Source organism: Conger conger, chromosome 3 (assembly GCF_963514075.1).
Source record: "Conger conger chromosome 3, fConCon1.1, whole genome shotgun sequence".
NCBI classification, from domain to species: Eukaryota; Metazoa; Chordata; class Actinopteri; order Anguilliformes; family Congridae; genus Conger; species Conger conger.
This window is the reverse complement of record NC_083762.1, coordinates 69,431,115-69,451,977: the sequence shown is the minus strand read 5'-3', so window position 1 is coordinate 69,451,977 and position 20,863 is coordinate 69,431,115. Positions and strand designations below refer to the sequence as shown.

Below are 20,863 nucleotides of genomic sequence, written 5' to 3'. Positions count from 1 at the left end.
ATTAATGTCATATAACCTTGCTAAAGAGAACACAAACAGGTGTGTATAATTTATTCACAGCTCAAACAAATATCAGTGCATCAGTCTTACACCCCCTGTCAAAGATGACAGCATTGAGGCTTCTCCTGAAATTTGTGATAAGGTTAGAGATCACATTTGGAGGGATTTTTGTCCATTCCATCCATGTCGAATCAATCATTTGATATCCTTGGGTTTGTGCGTATGGACCCTCCTCTTCAGTTCAGTTTTTGATGGGATTTTGGAGACTATAAAAAGTAAATTCACAACTAACAGATGTGTAATGCAATACAGACAAGAACATCCCTTTTCATTGGAAGCCTGAACAAAACCATACAGCATAGGGCAAAAGCAAGTGGAAAATGGTATGTTCAAAAATATTTATTCAGTTTTAAGAAAAGATTTAAACCCTGCTTCTGGGTGGACAGGTGAAATGCACAAAATGAACAAATAAAGACAAGCTGAGATCACAAGTCTTTCACAGGCCATACTCGAATAGACAAGAAGACAAATGTTTTCAGTCTTCACTTTTCTGTCGTTCTGTTCTTTGCACGATCACATGATTTCCTTCAGCATTTGTGGTGTTTAAGTCAGACTTTTTGCACTACACTTAATTCTGAGTCACCTCACTCTCTACCCCTCCACCCCCTGCTTCATCCTTCTGTTTGCCAAACATGCCCTTATATAATGCTTTTTCTCTCTGGTAGTCGCTACTTAGTCTTTCTTCTGCTCGCAGCAAGTACCGCCTCACGTTCGGATCTGAAAAAGGGAAGGAGAAAGGATGGGGATTAACGACATAACCGTACTGAGTGGTGTGGAAGGTTTCTATGCGTGGTTTACCGTTAGGTTTCCAAAAGCATTATGCGTGGATTACCGTTAGGCTGCCCTCTGCTGGCCTGACCGAGGTAGTGTCGGGCGGTTTGTGCATCTCCCAGCTCCAATGCGGCCACTCCTGCTCTGTACAGCGCCTTAACGTCACCAGCCCGTCGCTGAAGCACCCGCAGACTGTATTCCTGGACCCGGGCATAGTCGACGCACTCCCGCTGGAGCAGACAGGCTGAGACAGAGGAAGCAGAGGGCGGTATTACGTAAGGCACCAAATGCACCAAAAATAGTTTCTCTGAAAAAATGGCATCAGTGATTAAGTGTGCACGACAGACACTATTGAAATCTATGAAGCACTTTGCCAGTCAGTCACCTCAGTCTCAAACTGCCTGACTCAATCTTCCATTGTCTAATGCTGAGATGCTCTACCACCTGAATGCATCCACGGTCAAATCTGGTGACTCGTAAGAAGTGACGCGTATCCTCTCATACAATCAGATGACACTCAAGTGCCACCCACTGCCTCCTTGTGTTATACTCAGATATTACAGTGATGGATTGGGGGTAATGACCCTGCAGCGCCATCACATCCAGGTGGTGGAAAGATATGTCAGGTTGATTCACACGCACTTAATTCCACAGGAAATGAACGAGGCTGTCGGACATGTTCCTCAGTCCCTTCATTTAAAATGTAAAAAGAAATTTCAAACATATTCTAACTTATCTTTTTCTTACTTATACAACTGAAGCTGGAGCTCCAGATACCAAATAGATAGAGAAATAAATTATCAATGATCATCCAAGATTTTACCGAGGCATCATTTTCAGATGTCTATATCTCTGGGACAAATGGGGATTAGGAATCTTATTCTTTATGTAAGATTACAAAGACAAATCCTTTATGTTGAAATGATCAATTTCATTTTATAATAGTCTCCATTAATGTACTACAGTCTTTGGCCACCAGAGTTTGCTATTGTAAATTATAGTAATGGAAAACCACACAATTGGAAATGGAAAGTCCACAATTAGGATTAAGAATAAATTGATTATAACCACAAATGAATTCCATAAGGCTGATAACCTGCTGCACATATCAGATTTGGGGGTAAATCAAGCCCGTGAAATTCCATGAACCGAATACCTCACCGGATTTGGTAGCGCACCACTGAAACTCCTCTAATGAGACCATTCATGTCATTCAATGCAGAAATCAGCTACCTGCTAAGTTATTATAGCAATCCACTTGTGTGTTCCTCAGCAGCTGTTCTTGCTTGGGGGTCAAAGTCGGAAGCTGGGGGCCAAAGCCCTGGATCGCTGCGGTCACGTCACAGTCCAGACCACGCAGTACAAGCAGCGCGCGGTGGTACTGTCCAATGGCAGCGCGGATGCGCTTCTCCCGGTAGCGTGCGTTCCCCTCGGTCTTCAGCCGCACGGCATCCTGAAGCAGAGTGTCCACCTTTGACTCTACACCACCCACAGCTCCGAGCTCTGCTGCAGCCAAGCCGGAGCAACTTGCCATTGACTCGGCGCTTTCTTCTGCCGTCTTCTCCGTCCTGGCTGCAGACTCCAGTAGCTTCTGTTGTCAGATATTAAATCGTTTCAGTGTATTCCTTTTTAAACTGATTGTGACATTCATTGGCATTTCCCCTTGGCGTATGCCCTCATATATGAAAGCAAAAATGTTTAAAAACAAAATGCTATTTTGATTAGTACAGGGATTCCTAAGAGGTTTTTTTAAATGCATCTCAACGCCTCATGAGAACCCTGTGTGTGAGGAGGACCCCACCTCAATAAAATGGTTGAGTAACATCCTTCAACACAGGGTTCAGGGTTCAATACAGTAGCCATTTACCACACTAGAGCATGGAAGCATGGCTAAATTGTGATGCTTTAGGCCTATATCACAGAACTACAGTGTAGACCTATTCTATGACTAGACTATGTATAAAAACGGCTAATTCGTACATGGATCACCCGAAATGGATGTAACCATCCTGAAATTTAAGTTGACAGTCTCAGAACCTCATATTCATTGTTATAACAACAACAACAACAACAACAACAACAACTACAACAACAAAAATCATGACAAGAATGTGATATTTCAAGTTATGTACGGTGCCAACATAAGATTCTGAATCCTGCCAAAATTGAAATCACAGCAGCCACATTTTTTGCGATATCGCTCGTGACCAGTGAGTTTGTTGCAATAGTGGCAGAAGTAGAAATTGTAACTTTTCATAACATGGTATTACATAACGTAGGCTACATATTATGGAAATTCGCTGCACTCGTCGGGAAATGTCGTCATTCTACCTAGTTTCAAAGGCGCTAGGGTGGCAACAATGAAAGCATCTACTTTTCCTAGCTAGCTACTCATGCGACTACAAATGAAAGAATAAGTAATGGCAGTTAGGTTCGTTAGCGTTACAACAATGACAGCAGAGTTGTATCTATTAAATTATCTCTTAAATTATCTCTGGTGACAAGCTGAGAATGTGTTTTCCTGCATCACAAACATTCCCAGCTAATTTGGTTAGGTAAATACATGCCCGTTTTACTATAGGATGGAGATATTACGACAACTTCTGATTAGCTATATATATTTCAACAATATTAAACAGACAATCAGACCTACAAAGGTAGCAAAGTGGGAAAACATAACCATGGAGCAATTTGTCGAATTTACAACAGACAACAAAATAGACACATCCAAATGGAAGGGAAGCATGCCGTTAAAAGATCTAAAAGCACGAATTAGCTAGCTATCGAGCTAGATAATCTAACAACCAATGCTAAATCCGAGTAGAGGCAGTAAGCTATCCAAGCTAGCAATTTATAGCAAGGCACATTTCCACCCCAATTATTTTCTTGGGAACTGGAGCGTTATGAGTAAATATAGAAAATCACAGTGAATTTAGATGGGTTGCTAACTATCTACCAACCTATCCAGCGAGCTGTGGTAGATAATTTAAGTGAGATTATTGAGCTAGCAAGATCATTGAAACCCCATTAGCTTGCAAACACTGTCATACAAGCTTGCAAGCCACAGTCTAAGTGAACTAGCTCATTGTTCTCCGCATGCAAGAGGACACAGTTTAACTATCATTAGATACCTTTTCGTCCATCTTTCAAATAGCTGATGAATCGTTACCTCCTGTCAGTTCAAAAAGCCTTCCTACGCTCACTCGTTCAGCACGCTGCTTCCGTCTCCCCCCTGACATGACCCGGAAGCTGGTGGATTATGGCCCAACACATCACATGCACATCACAAACAAGCATTTGCCAGTATTTTATCTCGTAACATTACAATTTGAGGGTTTTTACATCCATATTGGGGGTAGTGTAACGGAAAGATTTAACGGAATAAGTCAATCAGAGACATACCCTGGTGTAAAATCCAGCATTGGCCATTCAAAACATAGTATGGAACTGGTGAACCAGCTACCAGCTGTTTCAAAACATAGCTTGAGCTTTTTTTTTTTTCAGCAGGGTAGCCAAAATATTAAGCATACTGTATGGTATATTGTTGAGAAGCAATACAAAGAACGTGTAGTGGATGACAGAAGAATCAAAGGACGAGTAGTGGATGACAGAAGAATTCTTTGAATGGTGAAGACTAGACCAACTGTTCAACTGATCAAGAACATTCTCCAGGATATACAGTACAGTAAGATGACCATCAACAGAAGACTACACGAGCATGACAGAGGGTTCAGCAAAAAAGGCAAACCCCTGGCAAGCCTCAAGAATAGAATGGCCAGCTTACAGTTTGCAAAAACGTACATTAAAAAACCATGACACGTATCTCCTTTTATGCATCTCTGTTTCAGTGCCAAATATACTGATGCTGTATCTGACCAAAATGTTGAATTTCCAAAGGACTTGCTATGAAATCTTGAATATTACTTTTTTTTCCAGTTTGTGTTGTCCAATTACATTTGGTTCCCTACATTTTTTAAATTGTGATTTTTAACAAAAGCACAAAAAACTAAATTCCGACACATAGCTAAGAAAATGACAACATTTTAGGAAATATACCTTTTTTTCAACTTACCCAGACTTGTTGACTTAATGTTCGATTTTATTTTCATTTTTGTGCATTCACTGGCTCAGTTTCCTTGTTAGAATAATGTTTAGCTTAGCATAAGGCTTGAAGCCTATAGGAGTCAGTAGCCTACCTCCTTTAAATTGAATAAATACACCATACAGCAACTCCGAAGCTGTCTTAATTACACAAGGTGTATACAAGTGCGGGGAGAGATGTTGTTTTCAGAGAAGTTACTATAACCACTGAACACCCATCTATCCTTCCATCTTCTGCTGGTTGAGCACAGTGAACAAAGTTTGTGCCGGATCTAGCTTTACCTTAAGAAGGTGTGCAGATCACTGCGCTCAAGGTGCATTTCTTCACTTTGAAGGAGGTACTATAGGCTATAGACTCCTATAGACTTCAAGTCTTTATGCTAAGCTAACACGTTATGCTAACATGGAAACCGAGCCAGTGAATGCACAAAAATGAAAATGAAATCGAACATCTGGTCTAAGTCTGGGTAAGTTGGGAAAAGGTATATTTCCCAAAATGATGGTGTATTCCTTTAAGAACCAGGGGAATTGGCTTGAAAAAATGAAAGAAATTATATTCCATCCATCCATCCATTATCTGAACCCGCTTATCCTGAACAGGGTCGCAGGGGGTATAACAAATTATATTGAATAAAAATATTCAAGATTGTAACAACTTTTAAATTGTCAGAAGAGTGAATTGTGCTCAAACTAATTTCAAAATATATTAAATAATGTATTTAATGTAAAAATACATTAAATAATTCCCATGAGAGAATTTATGTTTATTAATGTGTAGTTTTGCAAATATTCCAATAATATTTATCAAGAAAAAAATATTTGATTTATTGCTATCATAGTCGTGGATTCCAAACAGTGTATCTGTCCAATATAAAGTATAATTATCTTAGATATTTTCTATTATGTAATAGGAAATGTCTTGCCAAAGTTTAAAGTTTGTATTTGTACATGGACACTGCCAGAATAAGTGGGGGAACTTAAGGGGAGGGAGCCAATTTTTTTCAGATCTTAAAATGGAACTGAAAATGTATTTGCTTGAAACAGTGTGATATGTTTCTAGCTATTTTTGTTTTTGTGAAACATCCTTCCTACAGCTCAGTTGACAGGATTGAGACAAGATGGAGAATTGACCCTAAATAAAGCTTCATAATGTTGTGGATGTACATGACCATACGTTACGGTTGTAAATTAGTTACCAGGCCAACAAGTCTTGCCTGTGGAAAACAGAAAGATTTACACGCACTTTGTCAATGTTGTCGTGACAGGCTAAATAAGGTTTTAAATCAAATGTCTTTCAATCGTTAAAATTCTTTCAAAATCCCTTTAAAACTGTAGCCAATCGGCCAATTGGCTAATTAATAAATAATTAGAAGAACCCCAGAATGAGGGAAATAGTTTAGTTTACATGTTTACATAATGCAGCAAGGTTTTTTGGGGGTTTTTTTTGGCAGCGTGTGATAATTCTGATAAAATAGTTACGCAACCTACGGCAGCCCTACTGACCAACATTTGATGTAGGACTGGAAGCAAGGGCTTGTCTTTATCTGTCTTTGTCTCGCATGTTTTCCAGAAACCCCGCCCTTCATAGCTGAATATATGTTAATAAATGTCCCCTTACGAAGAAAGAGTATTGGAATACATTATAAAAAAATATATGTCCAACTTAGCCTGTCGGGACATTGCTACGTTGTTGAGAGGAAAAGCTACAGAAGAACAAGAATTGATTCATCGATTAATCTAGAACATTTAAGGCTAGCTTGCTACGTGCGTGTCATGTGTGGGTGCGTCACAGCAAAATCTGTGGCAGTCAGTCACCATACTTTTACAGCATAGCGGGTCTTGTGTAACGGAGACAGCATAGCCTACCTTTAAATATCCCTGTTGTTGCGTTGGGAAATATGATACAGAATACCTCAATACATATTTAATTGCTCATATCGTAAATCCCCGACAGAGTGCCCTATTGGACAGCGTTGCTTATTTTATAGCTAATACATTTGACTTATTTCGGTGGCAGTAATGGAACTGGATCGGCGACTCTTGTTGGCTCATTGCACAGCCTACACCCTTTCAGTCCTCGCCGGTCTGATGGTGGTGGTGCCGCTGGCTCTAAACGGGTCCGACTTCAAAGGGCGATGCGCGCTATTCACTCAAGGATTCTGGAGAATGGAGAATCGAACTGCTATAGGGGAAAGCTCTCGGTTGGTTGTACAGGAGTGGGGGCCTCCCGCTGCCTGCCAGTTCGCCACATTTGTTGGGGTATTCACGGTGCTGTACGGCGCGGCGCAGGGCTGGCGAAGCCTTTTTTACCTCCATCGACGGCACGACGAGTGAGTATATACAACTGATAATAATGTGCACTACTGTCATTGTTGTATTACCAGTAGTGATCGAGCGTACTCTTTTTGTTAGCACCCTGTTCTCGGCCTTCCTTACCCTACTACTGAGCCTGTGTGTGCTGTTTCTGTCCGGCGGGGCAAGCGTCACCCTCAGTCTGGGGCTGCTCTCCTGGTGTCACACCGTCACCGACCACAACAGGCGTCCTTACAGGTAACAATGAGCAGAAAGTCGAAGAAAAGTGGCTCTGATTCTAGGGTCCCAAACCGTTTTGTATTACACAGGCACACATTATGTTGACTTATATGTTTCTCTTCCACTCACCAGCTGTGGAGAGGCCCAGTCTGTGCCCATGTACTTGGATGTTGACACCTCTTCTTTCTATACTGAACTCACCTGTGCACAAGTAAGTATACTATTTAGGCAGCGAGCTCCCTCCCTTTCCTTCTCAATTTCTCTCTGTGTGAAATGGGTTTGAGTGGGCAAGTCTTATAGTCTTGAGCTTAGTTACATATGTATGCTGTTTTGTTACTTCTCAGAATACTTTCTTTTTTCTGTACAATATCATAGCAAGAAATATTTTTTGCAGTAGTTGAGTAGTAGTTATTACTGCATTCCCAGTCTGCAGCTTTAAGTGGTCATCTACCCATGTGTGACTGAAGCTTCTCCCCCTTGCCTTCAGGCTTCCCTCTGGTGTGTCACGTTCCTGTGGTTCACCCACTCCATCCTGTCCTTCCTGCGCCTGTACCACTCTCATAGCCAGCAGATCAGAGGCCCATGCCTGTCCAGGGAGAAGGAGCTGCTCCTGGGACATCCCCCTCTGGATCACTCCCCTCCACGTCCACAGCCACAGCCACATCCACATCCACAGCCACATCCACATGCACAACCACCCCCATACACACAGGAGGCACCCAGTGTCTTCATATAACACTCACTCTTTTTACCTCAGAAATGCACTACTTACCCATACACCACTGACCCAACTTCAGAAAACCTCACACAACGGGGATCTTTGGAACATTTGAAGTACTTTTGTTGCATATGTGTCGTCCACTGCATACTATTTCAGTGCAATCAGAAGCTAAACTTGGTTGACTGCATGGTAATTATTAAATTTATATTTTACAAGCCATTGTGCTTGTGGTCAGTAGGCTATAAGTTCAACAAAGATAAATGCAGAATACCAGTAAAATATTTTATAGCACATTTTACTGAATCCAACAATCTTCCAGCTTGTGCCTCGTGTTTGTTTTCAGACATTTTGAGCATAGTGCACACAAAAGAACAATGATTCCGATATATTTAAAAAATACATTTTAACATTGTGCCGAATCTGCAACAAAAAATGCATCCACACACATTATAATCACTTTGTTTGTATTGTAATACATGTAACTAGTTAATTACTAGATATGTTCTTCAAAGATACAAACATGTAATCAAACTGAAAAGATGGCTGGAATAACCTTGTGAACCTTGTGAAAAAATGGACTAGTTCAGACATACATCATTTAGTAGTACGGGTATAGGCATGCTTTCACAAACATATGAAATGTCAGTCCTCAGGCACTAGTTAGGGTCACACTCTCGCACTTGTGAAGGTTTTTAATGATGCTGTCTGTGTTGATGCAGCTGCTTAAATGGGCAACAAATAAAAACATCACGTCTGTGATGTTGAGAAAAAAAAATCTCAAACATACTTTAAATTGCAATATAACAATTTGAAATGTATAAGGGGAACAGTGAAACAATCGAAATGCCTATTGCTCTGTGGGTTCATTGCATAAAGCTTGAACCCTACTTTCCCTTCTACGGCAAAGTTGAATATTTCAAAACAGGTTATAATGTTTGAAAACCCAGAGCATATTTGGCTGTGGTGATGCACAGACAGCAGAGGAAAAAAACTGGAGGTAATGGGAGATCTCTGAACTTGATAGTTTTAACTGTTGTTAAACTAGTGTTGTTATTGTTCATTGTTGATGGTGTTTTATACTTGCTATTTATTAACATTTTATGAAATTACACGTTTACATCTTTCTAAGCAATGTAATAAACATGTATTTGTAAAAACCAGACAGTGGTGAAGAGCTTATCTGTGTGGAAGGCTGCACCCTATTTATAGTTTGATTACGTGCGTTTCTTTTTTAGTAGTATTGTTATACTTTAAGAGTATTATCTTTTCAGATTTTTGACATATTTTGACTTTTTCGTCTGCGGTTCAGATATTGATATAAAGCGTTGACATCAAAGATTTTACATATTATGTTGACGGAAATATATATTTAAATGTTTAAAAGTCCCACTTGTTCGTTTAAAAAATATCGGTGCAAAGGGCTGACCAGTTAAAATACAGTCTGTGTGGAAGGGTGGAGTTTCTCAATTTACACCAATAGTAGTTACGGTTTGAATGTTTTGGGCGGGGTGATTGAGTTCTAAACCAATCAGGAAATGGAACAATACTCTTAGTTTACCGTATACCATTATCCGGCGACGTGTATAATTTACGAAGTATAACGGACTACTGTACTTGTAACATTTAAAACAGGTACTAGATAAATCTGAAAAAGAAAGGGCACATATTCCGCTGAAGATGAATTTGGTCGAGGTAAAAAAGTTGAAAGTGGCCGAATTGCGGGCCGAGCTCCAGCAACGAGGCCTGGACACGAAAGGACTTAAGGCCGACCTTGTACAGCGCCTAATGTCTGCCATTGAGGCCGAATCCCAGGCTGCGTTGTCAGTCGAGGTCGGGGATGAAGATGGCCCTGTTGGAGAAGACGAGGTGCGACAGCAACAGGATGACAACGTTCTGGAACTCTCCACGCCGGCAGGGGAAATTGTGGCACGAACGGATAGTCAGTCACCAGCCGGACCAGAGAAACTTACTCGTGAAGAGGACGCCGAAGTTGACAGAAAAGAGGTAACCGAGGTATGCGAGACAGCCATCGCTGGTTCAGGTGAAACTGAACAAGCGATCTCTCCCAGGGCACCATCACCAGCAGCAGAATTAGCAACCGAACATCCGACATTGCCACTGTTGACACAGGAGAAAACGAATGTTGCACCAGTTTTGATAGAAACATCAACTTGTCTATCCAAGCCGGCTGATAGAGAATCTTCAGCGCCAGCAAAACCCGTATTGTCAGTAGATGCATCATCGCTTTCCCCTGTAAAAGAGGTTTCGAGAAAACCCGAATCGGTGTCGTTTTCAGGGAGTACTTTGGTGGAAGCAAAGTTCGGGCTAGAAAAACCGCAAATGCAAGAAAAGAACACCGAAGGGTCTCTGCAGCATTTAGCTGAATGTCCTAACGACCACGTTCCAAGACCAGACACTGGAGTGTCCGTCGCACCGACCAAGAGCACCCTTCCGCAGTCCGAAGCTAAAGAGCAGACTTTGATCACCGTTACTAGTAAGCAAGGGCCCAAATCAACTACAAGCGCCTCAATCATTGCACCCCAAGGAAAACTGGAGATCAAAAAAGACGACTTGAACGGAAGCACGGGCAAGCAAAGTCAAGCCGGGTCAGCAAATGACAACGGAGCAGAACCGGACTGGTCGATGGTGGCTGAAAGAGGCAGCGACGAGGAGACGGGATCTGAACAAGAGAAGGAAAGTGAGCCCAGTGAGTACTTCGGAGAATCTGGCTTTTGTTTTCATCCTGTCTAGGTTTTGAATGCTTGTGTTGTATTTTGATAAATGCCATGGCTGTGCTGTGCTGAAAATATATTGCCCTTTCTCTCACTGATAGAAGTACATGAACATTCATACACTGAGGCATGTCCATCGCTGCTGTCCTTTCACTTTCGTTTGTGCGGTGTGTGCGAATTGGGCTACTCTTTATTTGTGCCTTTTCTACAGGATTAAATCAATCAGCAAAATTCAAATTGAGGATGGATTTTAGTCATTTGACATGCGTAGCCACTAGCGTTGTTATCTTTGAATAGTCAATACTTTAGATAACTGGAACGTTATATGAGCCATTGAATCTCGTGCTTACTTGCTACCTCTTCCTTACTTCAGTGTCCACGGGAGCTGTAGCAGAGGGAAAGAGTGAGGGAGAGCGCAGGGGGGTGAAGAGGCCACGTGCAGAAAGAGCCAGGGGCTACTACGAATTCAAGGAGGAGATCAACTACAACCGGTACCAAGCATGCAACTTTATAACACCCACTCGCTGAAATGGGCTTTCTATAGAGTGTTCACACCACTTTCTTTCACTTCAGTTTGTCCCCCTTAGCCTTTCCCTGTTCCCTTTGGCATTCATTAAAAACCCATTCACTCTGTGCCATAAAGGAGTTGTGCTTTCTATGAGTTTTTCGAGCAAAGATTTTCTTGGGAGATCTCTTAATCCAGCAGAAACGCCAGTGGGTTGCCCTGGCTCAATGTGGCACATTTCAGAGCATTGTTTGGGTAAAACATCCAGAGCCTTCTCAAATCCAGGAACATAAGCCGAGCCTTTGCTTCTGTCCGGCGTGACGTGGACCATAACGTTCTCTGTCCCTACAGGGCGAAGTCGCCGGAGCCCGAACCAGAGGCAGAGGAGGAAAGGGAGCTGGATTCTGGGTTGGTGCAGTTGGATTCATGTGAGTTTCATCAGAGCTGGTGTATAAATGAACCCGTGCTATAATGGGCCAATGTGAAACGTCTTCACTTGGTTCAGTGTTTCTCATGGTAAATGCAGATGGGTCAACCAATCCTGGTGTGCTCTGACGGCTCAACTTTTAACCCGGTCAGAAGTGTTATTTTTAATTCTACCTGTAGTCTCAGAATTTCTTATCTAGAATGACTTGATTCTGAAAAACAAAAAGGTGCTAGATTTTGTATACTACATATATGCATATAGATATCCAAGAATATTGGAATTCAAGATCCAGATATAGATGTGACTTCAATTTTTCACGACGATACAAATTAGATGGTAAAATCCAGTCTCGTATCACTCTTAACTGGCAAAAACTTTTAAAGGGTGATGAATTATGTTTCTGCCAACTAATTTCACACATTTGTTGTTGTTTTTGCTTTTAAACCTCTAGCAAATTCATACCTATTCTTTCTCTGCAGATAACTGTGACTTGCACTTCGAGGTCGGGCAGGATGGGTACAGTGGCCAGCCAATGTTTTCAGAGAAGTTCCCCCTCTTGTGGTCGGGATGCCGCCTAACCCATGGATTCAATCAGGGAAGCGTGGGCTTTGAGGCTAAGGTGGGGGCTCCCATTCACTCTGGGACAAAATGAGTGACTTAATCATATCTTATAAAAACATGAGTTTGAGTGTGAATGTGATTTCTCAGTGCTGCTATAATGTCAGTGTTCTTGTGTATCAGGCAGTTCTTATATTTGTGGTAATGTAGGGTTGAGAGCAGCCTACCACCACACCTACATTGTATGAGATCATGACTTTCTTGGCAACCTGTTGAGACCACGTAGTATTTAAGTCCAGAAGTTACTTTCCTGAAAGTCAATTTTAGGGCTCCTTTTTTGGGGGTTTTGCAGAAGGGATTTTTCTGTGGTTTGCTCTTGTAACATCTCATGCTCTGTCCCCGTGTGTGTTTTCATCAGCTTGTGAAGAAGCTACCAGCAGCTCACTTAAACGCAGAAGATCCCGGCACTCACGTTTTAAGAGTTGGCTGGTCTCTCGACAATTCCAGCTTCCAGCTCGGTGAGAGCTAAGCAGCCGGTTCTCTCAAAATGCCTCGTTCACTTGCATTCTGATAAAAATAACTTTTTTTACCCTAATATGCCAAATTGCAATAATAACACTGTAATAAATAAATCTGTATGTCAATGTTATTACACTTGGAATAGAAGTGGGATAAAATAGTGGGATTAGGGAGATGTAACATTTGAGTAATGATTTCTGAGCAATTTCTGTTTTAATTCACTCATGTTGAGCAAGATGGCAAGAGTGTGATATTGTTTTCTACTTTTTATTCAAACTATGGCTTTCATGCACAATGGCTCTGTAAATAATATCAACAAACAGCACTAATGTCAGACACTGAAAGATGATTGGCTCAGTGAAACCAATTGTCATTATTTTGTTGTGCCTGCTGTGATCTTTAAAAAAAGATATTTGGGTTTATAGAACTTTTTTTTTGCTTTGCATTTTGGCCCTTTTCTGTGTAAGAAATGGTGACCTCTGTATAATAAATTTGGTGCATGTCCCCTAATTATCCCTTCTCCCTCTCAGGTGAGGTGGAGTTGTCTTATGGTTATGACGGGCGGGGCAAAAAGGTGACCGGTGGCAAGGAAGAGGAGTTTGGGGAGTCCTTTTCTGTGGATGATGTCATCGGCTGTTATGCTGTAAGTTGTATGTGGTGGGGTGGTGATGAAGCCCAGTGGATGAAGCGCAGAAGCTCTTAATTTGTAAATAATGTCTGTGTTCATTTTCCTCTTCTCAGCTCTTTCTTGTCATTTGCTTCCATCTGTTCCTTATTTCCCCTCACTCCATTACATCTGCCTTCACTCCAGCTTACTGATTGTCTATCTTCCCTGCCTCACTCTGGTCCCACCATCATCCTTCTCATTGTCTGCTAGTGGCACTCCTCCACATCTGCTTTCTCAAGCTCCCCTCTTACTGTTAGCACTTTGCTGTCAGCATGTGATAATAAATCGATGATGGCAAAGAGACCGTCGCACATTACTACATAAGTATTGGGATGACAACAGTGCCAAGAGCCAGGAGCTACAGTATGCTGTGTATTTGGAGAAATACTGATTTGCACGACAGTCTCTGTGTCAAATAATTTCCCGGGTGAGGGGTGAGCCGTTAACAGATTCAGTTAGGATCTTAAGATCGGTTGATAGCTCATTCAGTTAAAAACCAGTTCCCAGGACGTGTGGAAAAGTGGCGGTCCCTGAAAGGTCACTGTAAATCCCTCTCTCTCGCAGTCCTCCTCTGACGGCGAGGTGGAGCTCTCCTTCTGGAAGAACGGCTCCCCGGTCGGCTCGGCGTTCTCCGTGAGCCTGGCCCTCCTGGCCGGCCGGGCCCTGCACCCGCACGTGCTCTGCAGGAACGTCAGCGTGGCCCTCAACATGGACCCCGCGGGGTCGCCGTGGTTCCCCGGGCCCCCGGGACACACCCCGTTCCCGGCCCTAGCCCCTGAGCTTCGGGTCCGGGCCCCGCTGCCCCCAGTCTCCAAGCAGCAGTGTGAAGTGAGAAAGCAAACCAATGATACCTTTCACTGTCTGTCATTCCATTAAGGGCAGAGGGGCCAAAAATATTGTCTCTGTTATAATGACATTTCAGGCATTTCGTTTTTGTGATCCAAAGAAGCAGGTTGGCTTTGTGTGATTTTGGTCTTTGCCCTTGTCTCATTCCTAGTGCTGTTAAGTGTTTGCTGATCTTCAGACCCTTATTTACTAGGTGGTACTTAAGCATATGAACGCTTATTACATTATTTTTTGCAGTGATGCTTTGTTTTTGTCCGTTACAATATATTTTCTATATATGCAGATTTTACTTTGAGCCTTACTCTATGTACTAACTAATGTGTATGTCACGCTAGATAAACTAAATAAGCGAAGGTAAATGTAGCTACATAAATCATGAGGCTTCATGTTTTTTTGTTTTTTTTTCCAGTGTGCTGTGATTAATTGTGTTAACCTTTCTCTCCCCCTCCCTTCCTCCTCTCTCTACACACGTTTCCTGCTGGCAGGTGTTGATGATGGTAGGCATGCCTGGTGCTGGGAAGTCTCACTGGGCCCAGGCGCACATGACCCAGAACCCAGAGAAGCGCTACAACATCCTGAGCACACACACCATCCTCCGCTGCATGAAGGTGAGATACTGTGCATTCTGTCCCACTCTCAGGGTCAACTGAGCCAGTTTATTCAGTCCCATAGCCTTTTCAGCCTTTTCAGACACTGATAGCCAGAGTAGGATTATGGCTCATTTCACAGTAGCTCAAACCTGTGGAATTGCACTGTGTGGCCAAATAAGCACGTTTAACCGTGGCTTTTTCATTAGCTTTGTATCATATGTACTGTGTTCAGTGATAGCCAGAATAGGATGATCGCTACACCTACAGTAGCTCTGACGTAGAGACTCATGGCACACATCCACATCTATGTCAGTAGAGTAGAGAGAACATAAAGTAGTGACAGGCATGTGTGTCAGGCCTCAGCCTGTGTATATTATGTGTGTATGTGTATATGCGTGTGTATATTATGTGTGTATGCGTGTGTATATTATGTGTGTATGTGTATATGCGTGTGTATATAATGTGTATATGCGTGTGTATATTATGTGTGTATGCGTGTGTATATTATGTGTGTATGTGTATATGCGTGTGTATATAATGTGTATATGCGTGTGTATATTATGTGTGTATGTGTATATGCGTGTGTATATTATGTGTGTATGTGTATATGCGTGTGTATATTATGTGTGTATGCGTGTGTATATTATGTGTGTATGTGTATATGCGTGTGTATATAATGTGTGTATGCGTGTGTATATTATGTGTGTTTTGTGTATTGACGCTGAGCTGTTGCATTTGCACAGAATGCTCCGGAGTCTGAGGAGAAGGACCAGGTGATTCAGCAGGCCACTCAGTGCGTCAGTCAGCTGATCAAGGTGGCAGCACGCAGGCGACGAAACTACATCCTGGATCAGGTAGGAGAGGGAGAGGGAGAGGGAGAGGAAAAGGGATGGGGTGAGGATGTGGGAGAGCAATGATGCTGTAGATCAGTGTTTTTCCAGCCTTTTTCCTGAGACTGCACACTTCTTATAATTGAAAAATTCCACGGCACACCATTATCCCATTACGCACTAAAAGCGTTATGTCACACACCTGTTCAGCTGTGGTGGAATTCAACATGTTTTGCACCGTGCACCCAGGACTCTACACCAACATAGTTTTTTTTCCAATGAGCACATGCGCCCGTTGGAAAGTTGAAAATTTAAGAGCACACCACTGCATCTCAGTTGATAGAGGTGCTCCTAAATTATTTTTCAGTTGGCACACATTTTGTTTTCAGGAGTAGATGCTTCTAAAATGGGAGCACTGTAGAGCCCTGACCCCCGGTGAACTACCCCGGTGGCACACTAGTGTTCTTCCCTTTAACGCTCTTTGCCTCCCGCTCGTTTGTGACACAGTTCTACTCTGTCTGTGAGAAAGTGAAGAATCCACATTTTCTGTCATTTTAAGGTGAGCTTTTGATTTGAAACGCTCTGACATAACCCTCTCTCTCTCTCAGACGAACGTGTACACCTCAGCACAGCGGCGAAAGCTGCTGCACTTCGGCGGGTTCCAGCGCAGGGCGGTGGTCGTCTGTCCCGCTGACGAGGAGTGGAAGCGCCGCCTGGTAGCTCACCAGCAGCAGGAGGGCGAGGAGGTGCCGGACACGTGCCTCCTCAAAGTGAAGGGTGAGAGGAGGAGGAGGAGGAGGAGGAGGAGGGGGGGCTACTGCTGGGAGTAATGAGAGAGAAGTAAGGAGGTCAGTCTGGGTTTCTGAGAAGGAGTGGAGTGTAGGAAAGAAGCCAAAGCATAACATAACATAACATAAGTCATTTAGCAGACACTCTTATCCCGAGTGACGTACAACAAAGTGCAAATCAAACCCAGGGACAAGTGCGGTGAGGACCCTGGAGGAAGAGTAGCAGGAGTTGGGCCATTGCTGCTAGCCTGCATTAACGTCCCCCCCCCCCGTCTGTTCCTTCCACCCTGGTGGCCGCAGTGAGCTTCACTCTGCCGCAGCAGGGCGATTATCTGGAGGAGGTGCTGTTCCCGGAGATGTCCCGCGAGGAGACCGAGAAACTGCTGAGCGGGTACAAGGAGGAGGCCCGTCGCCTGCTCCCCAGCCAGCCCAAACGCAAGAGACACCGCAGCAACCGCAAGAACAGGCCCCCACCGAGCGGCCCCAGCCAGCCGCGCCGCAACCAGCCAGACTGGGGATATGGTGAGAGGGAGGGGTGGTCCCATCATTGTATTGTCCCACTTACAAAATTTTAAGACATGCGTTTCCTTACTAAATTTTGGCTCAAATTCGATTAAACTGTATTTGTGTTTATTGATTATTGCCTCGTTTGTGTGTGTTGGTGCAGGAGGGCCCAGAGGAGGATATAGCCAGCGAGGATATGGCCATCAGCCATATTGGGGACCACCACGCAGAGAGGTGAGACTGAGGCTCATTTATGACAAAAAATGAATATGACTTTTGGGTATAACTAATATTACAGATGTCTGAGCTGAAATCACAAGGCTACTGTGAGTGAGTTTGCTTATAGGATTGAAGCTTTTAGCCTGCAGTTACTGGACAGGTGTGTTTGTCTGCTGTCTTGAGGCCATATGTGTTCTGTTACAACCTGCATTTTAACTATCTTACTCAATGAGCTATGGCAAGAATACACCTTTTTGAGGACAGGACCGAACAATTTACATTTATCTAAAATAATGCCAATTTTAAGTCCCTTCGGCTAAAAGCATCTGCTAAATGACTAGATTGTAACCGTTGCTTTCTTCCGGGATAGGAATACCGGCCATTCTACAGTCAGTACCGCATGGAATATGACCCGTTTTATGGCCGCAACTATGACCCGCAGCGGTACAGAGATTACTACCAGCAATACACTGGAGAGGTGAGAAAATTGGTACTGTATATTATGTGTGTAGAAAAGGCTAATGTAGTAAAGTGTGGACTGTGTCACATTTAATCCTATATTCTGAAACTGTTTATCACATGTTATATGTTACTTATTCTCTTCTCACTCTCTTCTCCTCAGTGGAATCGCTCTTTCCAAGACCAGGGTCACTATGGCAACAGGAACTATGGTTACGGCAGCTACCGTGGGTATCGATAAACCAAAAAAGAATTATCTCTTAACAGTGCAGCTAAAATAATTTCTGTTCTTACTTTTTTTAATCCGTCAGAAAGAAAAGGCTAAGTGTCCATTTCTATTCTGAATCTTGGGGATTTTAATATTTTATTCAATCTTTTCTATTGTTTTTCATTATATTTTGGGTTTTTTTGGTTTGTTTTATTCTTTTTTCTCAATAGGAAAAAACTACCACTCACTAGAAAATGGAGAGTGCTATTTTAAAATAATGGTAATTGGGGGGTGGTTAGCGATTGGTAATGTTAAAAACCTTTTTATATTTTGTAAACTTAAAGAATGCAAAGGTTTACATTTCTGAGGAGATTAATGGCCATAATTTCGGAATATGTTCCTGCAACAATCAAGAGCTAATACATTTTTTTTGTTAGAAATGAGACTAATTACATTTATGCAGTCTTAATGTTTGAAAACGCCTAATTTTACTGGACATTTTATACAGTGTAAATAGATTTTCTATATCATAAATCACTGTAAATCTCCTACGTCATACAGTGCTTCCTTTTTATATTTGCTTTTACATTCTGGCTCCCATTTTATGCATTTTTGCTAGTACTCTTTATAACCTGGTTCCCTGATTGTGGATCTCAAGGAGTGAGTACTGTAAATGTGCACACGCATACATACACACACACACACACACACACACACACACACACACTCAAACGTCTTACATTTCAGTCTTTTCTTATTAGTTGATTCCTATTTCGGGCCAGTTAAAAAGAAACTAGTTGAATTTATTCAGGGAAAAGGTTTTGAGAAGCTCTCTGTGTGCAGGTGGCCCGTTCGGGCCAGCCGTGTTTTATATTTAGTAAACTTCAAATATTACTTTTGTTCAAAGCAAATCCTTTTGCTTCAAATATCTAATCCATCTAAATCAGTTGCTTTGTGTACTAATCCGTAGTGGTTTCTTTCAAGTTTTTTCATGCGTGTAGTTTTCCTTTATTGGCTCAAGCTTTGGCCTAGAGATTCATGGTTCTGTACATTAATTTGGTGTGTGGGTGTACACTGTCAATTCTCACTTTTTTTGTTGTTGTTGCCATTTCTCTTGCCTTTGTCATTCAATCGATAACCCATGAACATTATTACTATGCGATATCATTACAATAGTAAGGCAGCCTACTGTTCATTTTCACCAGGATAAATCATATTACTTTGCCATTGAACTTAAGTTAGAATGATTCAGGAATTGTCAGTTAAGGGGGTCTCTCAGCCTTTGTTAAATGACCCCTCTGTCTTGACTTTTCAGGGATTTTGTAGCTGAAACTTTCACTTTTATATTTATCAGTTACAAAATGAAGCTTCATATAAAGAATTTAGCAGTTGTTTATAATCCAGGATCCTGGATGTTTGATCAAGCCTTTTCTGTTGACCATTAAGAATTGACTGAAGGTTTGCAGGAAGCCAAAAATACATGTATAACTGAAGGTTAGTGTTTAAATGTAAATATTACTTAGACAATATGATGTAATACACTTTTTATCCATCAAACACTGTTCTGGCAAAAAGAAAAAGCATTGAAATAACTGTGCTCGACAAGGCATGCGGGTGAGAGATCCCCTTGGACTGACTGTTCAAGAAGTTTACTCCAGATTTAGCTGGAGTTAAATGTACAATTGAATGTTGAAGTTTATTACAGTTGTGCTATTTTTTTTTTTTTAATTGCTTGTCGTATTAATACAATTTATTGAAGTTGGAGAGCAGCTTAATTTTGCACTATGTGACATGTTTGTTTAATCAGGGCTTGTTTGATCATTGAAATTGTTTCCCAAAATAACATTGTTGAACATTTTGTATGTATAAAGTTGCATATATTGTTATTTTAAAATTGCACTTTTTTGAAAAAGTTGACATGAATGCACAAAAGGGTGTTTTTACAAATGATAGTGTGGAGTCCTAGAATGCAGTTGAACCTTAAAGCTAAAACATGCTTTAGTTGCATGTATTGCTGTTATTGTGGATGCTCTCTTGTTCTTCCTGGGGAGCGGGGGGGGGGCAGGGGATATTATTCAGAACACCCAGCCTTACTTGAAAAACATACTTTTGTCTAGCTCACTGAATAAAATAAAATAATACCAAATGGGGGAAAGCAGCCCCTAAACAAAAATATACATCCTAATTTTAAAAAAAAGATTTTAGAATTTGGTAAGAATTGTCATTATAATGTTGTTACCACCATTCTATATTAGTTGAGTAATTAATCCATTTCTATGCAGAGCCACATATGGGCAAAGTCCTCTATTATTTTTGCACTGTTTTATTTATCCATCCAAATAATGCTTTTTTATTTTAATTTTTTTTAAAGCCATTCTAACCTTTTGAAAAAAGTACATTTCTATCGTTTTACTTGGCTTCTGATGGTTCTGACTATTAAAATAGCCCTATAGGATTTTTGTACAAGAGTGTATCATTAGTATAGCTGCTGTTTTCCAGGCCTTTGGAGAATGATTATATTGAGAAAATATTTGAAATATCATCTTGTATTCAGATGATTCACATTTTATTTTGGAATGGAAAAAATATCACTAAGGTTGTCATTGCAAAGAAAACATCTAAATGAATATTGATTTTATTTTGTTTAAGCATGGAAGATAGTTTGAGGCCAATAAAGCAAAGCATTTTACTGAAGAATCTTTTACTCCTTTTGTTCTCTTCTTGCTGTTTTCCCTAATACAAGTTTGGTATTTGTATTGTTTTACTTAACATGTTTTGTGCCTATCCTATTAATATTAATATTAATATTAATATTAATATATAAAT

At 41.5% G+C, this 20,863-nt stretch overlaps 3 protein-coding genes across 4 annotated transcripts; 2 read left to right on the top strand and 1 right to left on the bottom strand.

Annotated features, from left to right (window-relative positions):
- Positions 1-379: 379 nt before the first annotated feature.
- ttc9c (tetratricopeptide repeat domain 9C) lies at positions 380-4,107 on the bottom strand. 2 transcript variants are annotated; one of them, XM_061236571.1, is made up of 4 exons: positions 4,001-4,107; positions 2,065-2,422; positions 893-1,075; positions 380-777 (listed from the first exon to the last, which is right to left on the bottom strand). In XM_061236571.1, the coding sequence occupies exons 2-4, from the start codon at positions 2,363-2,365 to the stop codon at positions 629-631; spliced, it is 633 nt and encodes a 210-aa protein (XP_061092555.1). In that variant the 5' UTR covers positions 2,366-2,422; positions 4,001-4,107; the 3' UTR covers positions 380-628. The 2 variants fall into 2 exon arrangements, with proteins under 2 accessions (XP_061092555.1, XP_061092553.1); XM_061236569.1 differs by having other exon boundaries at positions 3,963-4,101.
- A 2,631-nt stretch (positions 4,108-6,738) lies between these two features.
- zgc:153018 (Transmembrane protein 179-like) lies at positions 6,739-9,345 on the top strand. The gene is made up of 4 exons (XM_061235447.1): positions 6,739-7,262; positions 7,345-7,482; positions 7,597-7,675; positions 7,952-9,345. The coding sequence occupies exons 1-4, from the start codon at positions 6,952-6,954 to the stop codon at positions 8,198-8,200; spliced, it is 777 nt and encodes a 258-aa protein (XP_061091431.1). The 5' UTR covers positions 6,739-6,951; the 3' UTR covers positions 8,201-9,345.
- Positions 9,346-9,727: 382 nt separating this feature from the next.
- Positions 9,728-20,734, top strand: si:ch211-107m4.1 (heterogeneous nuclear ribonucleoprotein U-like protein 2). Its single transcript, XM_061235445.1, has 14 exons — positions 9,728-10,892; positions 11,291-11,408; positions 11,774-11,850; positions 12,329-12,468; positions 12,826-12,925; positions 13,457-13,569; positions 14,158-14,421; positions 14,925-15,047; positions 15,773-15,883; positions 16,468-16,636; positions 16,948-17,169; positions 17,315-17,385; positions 17,741-17,848; positions 17,993-20,734. The coding sequence occupies exons 1-14, from the start codon at positions 9,863-9,865 to the stop codon at positions 18,068-18,070; spliced, it is 2,724 nt and encodes a 907-aa protein (XP_061091429.1). The 5' UTR covers positions 9,728-9,862; the 3' UTR covers positions 18,071-20,734.
- The last annotated feature ends 129 nt before the right edge of the window (positions 20,735-20,863 follow it).